Here is a 1639-nt window from a genome sequence, read left to right as displayed (position 1 = left end):
AAAGAAGGCTTAGATCCAATTCATTCGAGGACCTGCATCACTTGTCCTTGAATTTTGGGGTTCCCTTCACCCCTAGACCTCAACAACTGTGCCTCTACTGCAGCGTAGAAATTTGAGGACATTCTTTAAAACAAAGTTCAGACCGGAGTCGTGATAAACGAGATCCCTTCCAGAAAAGGGTCTCAGTACACAAAATATCAGGTAAGGGATTATTTGTTTCCTCCACTAGAAAAGATTCTTAGGTATAAATGAACACAAGGGTAGAACATACTGTAAGGCCAACTCGGGGGCCTTGCCTTTGTCTTCTACCCAGCCAGCCTCGGCTTGGGCTTCCATAGACCTTGTGGTTCCTGAAGGAATCACCACCTCCGGAGCCCAGGGCTCTCGGGCGTGACGTCACCACTGGAGATGGAAACAGCTACTCCACCAGCTTCCAATGGTCCAGCCTCAGGCTCGCCTAGGCAAGCCCGTGCTATGGCAGTCTTGGCATCCCGACCCCCACCCAGCCCCAACAGGAGGAATAGGGGAGGGAGAGTAAAGGTGGGGGGGGGGATTCCCGAGCCTGTCTCACATAACCCCGTTGGCCACAGCCCGCCTGTGGGTGCCCCCTCACCCTACTGGCCTTCTTGGCGGTGGGCCCTACCCCACCAGGGCAGGTGGGTCTTTCCTATTCTCCCACACAAGAGGCGTTCATTGGGTGGACCCGCCCCCCCATAGGCTCTTCCCTATTGGCTCCTTCCTGGTCCTCCTCCCCCCACTCATGTTTTCATCCCCACGTGAGTTTCTCACTCTGGCCATCCGGCTCATGACGCCCGCCCTCTTGGGGCCCTCCGCAGGCTCCCAGTTCCACGCAACCTGCTTTCATTGGTCTGCTCAACTGCCAGTCGCCCGACCACTTTACGCTCCCTGCTCTTATGGGTTCATTTTTCCAAGAGCTCGCCCTACGCCACCTGCTGATTGGCCACCCTGCCCTCCATTCATGCCTTTCCATCTCCAGTCACTGGATTCACTCAAGCCACTCTACCCACCTTTGATTGGCCCTGGACTCCCAGATCCCACCCCCTTAGCCTATTTCGCCCTCTGATTGGCTGCCACAATCATTCCCGTGCGAAAGTAATCTTTGTGTGGGATAGCTTCGGATTGGCCAAAGAGCGCGTCACGCAAGGGGCGGGGCGTCCTGTATCTAAGCTTCTCTGCGTTGGTCCATTTATGTCTAGGGCGGGACGAGTTCCACTCCTCTAGTGCCCATTGGCTAATCACCACCAAGGCGGGGGGAGGGCGTGTTCCCTTCTTGTTCGTGGATTGGCCAGCTGGCCGGGACGGGGGCGTGGCTCCGTTAAAGGTACAGGAGGCTGCAGGAGGCACCGGCCAGGGCAGCGGCAGCGGGGGCAGAGATGGCGCAGCGGGGCCTGGCGGCCGAGTTCTGGCAAGTGCCGGCGGTGACGCGCGCGTACACGGCGGCCTGCGTGCTGACCACCGCGGCAGTGGTGAGGCCCTGCCCCGGGGGTCCCTCACCCGAGACTGACCCCCCACTTCGCGACCCTCGCTCCCCCGAGCCCCGCGTGGCCCCCAACCTGCGGTTCTCACAGTTTCCTCCCCCATACTCCGGGTCTTCTCGTCCCCTCCCCCACAGTCCCTT

General features: G+C 59.2%; 1 protein-coding gene across 1 annotated transcript in view; it reads left to right on the top strand.

Annotated features, from left to right (window-relative positions):
• Positions 1-1391: 1391 nt before the first annotated feature.
• The window catches only part of LOC114030797 (derlin-3-like), a 4258-nt gene continuing 4010 nt past the window's right edge, over positions 1392-1639 (top strand). Inside the window, exon 1 of the mRNA XM_027845704.1 lies at positions 1392-1487. Within this exon, the coding sequence (XP_027701505.1) occupies positions 1395-1487 (93 nt within the window). The 5' untranslated portion in view covers positions 1392-1394. The remainder of the gene's footprint in view (positions 1488-1639) is intronic.

This window comes from Vombatus ursinus, unplaced genomic scaffold, assembly GCF_900497805.2.
Source record: "Vombatus ursinus unplaced genomic scaffold, bare-nosed wombat genome assembly UNPS02015012.1, whole genome shotgun sequence".
In the NCBI taxonomy this organism is placed as follows: Eukaryota; Metazoa; Chordata; class Mammalia; order Diprotodontia; family Vombatidae; genus Vombatus; species Vombatus ursinus.
The sequence above is the reverse complement of the archived record's forward strand: the minus strand, read 5'-3'. Positions and strand labels throughout refer to the sequence as shown.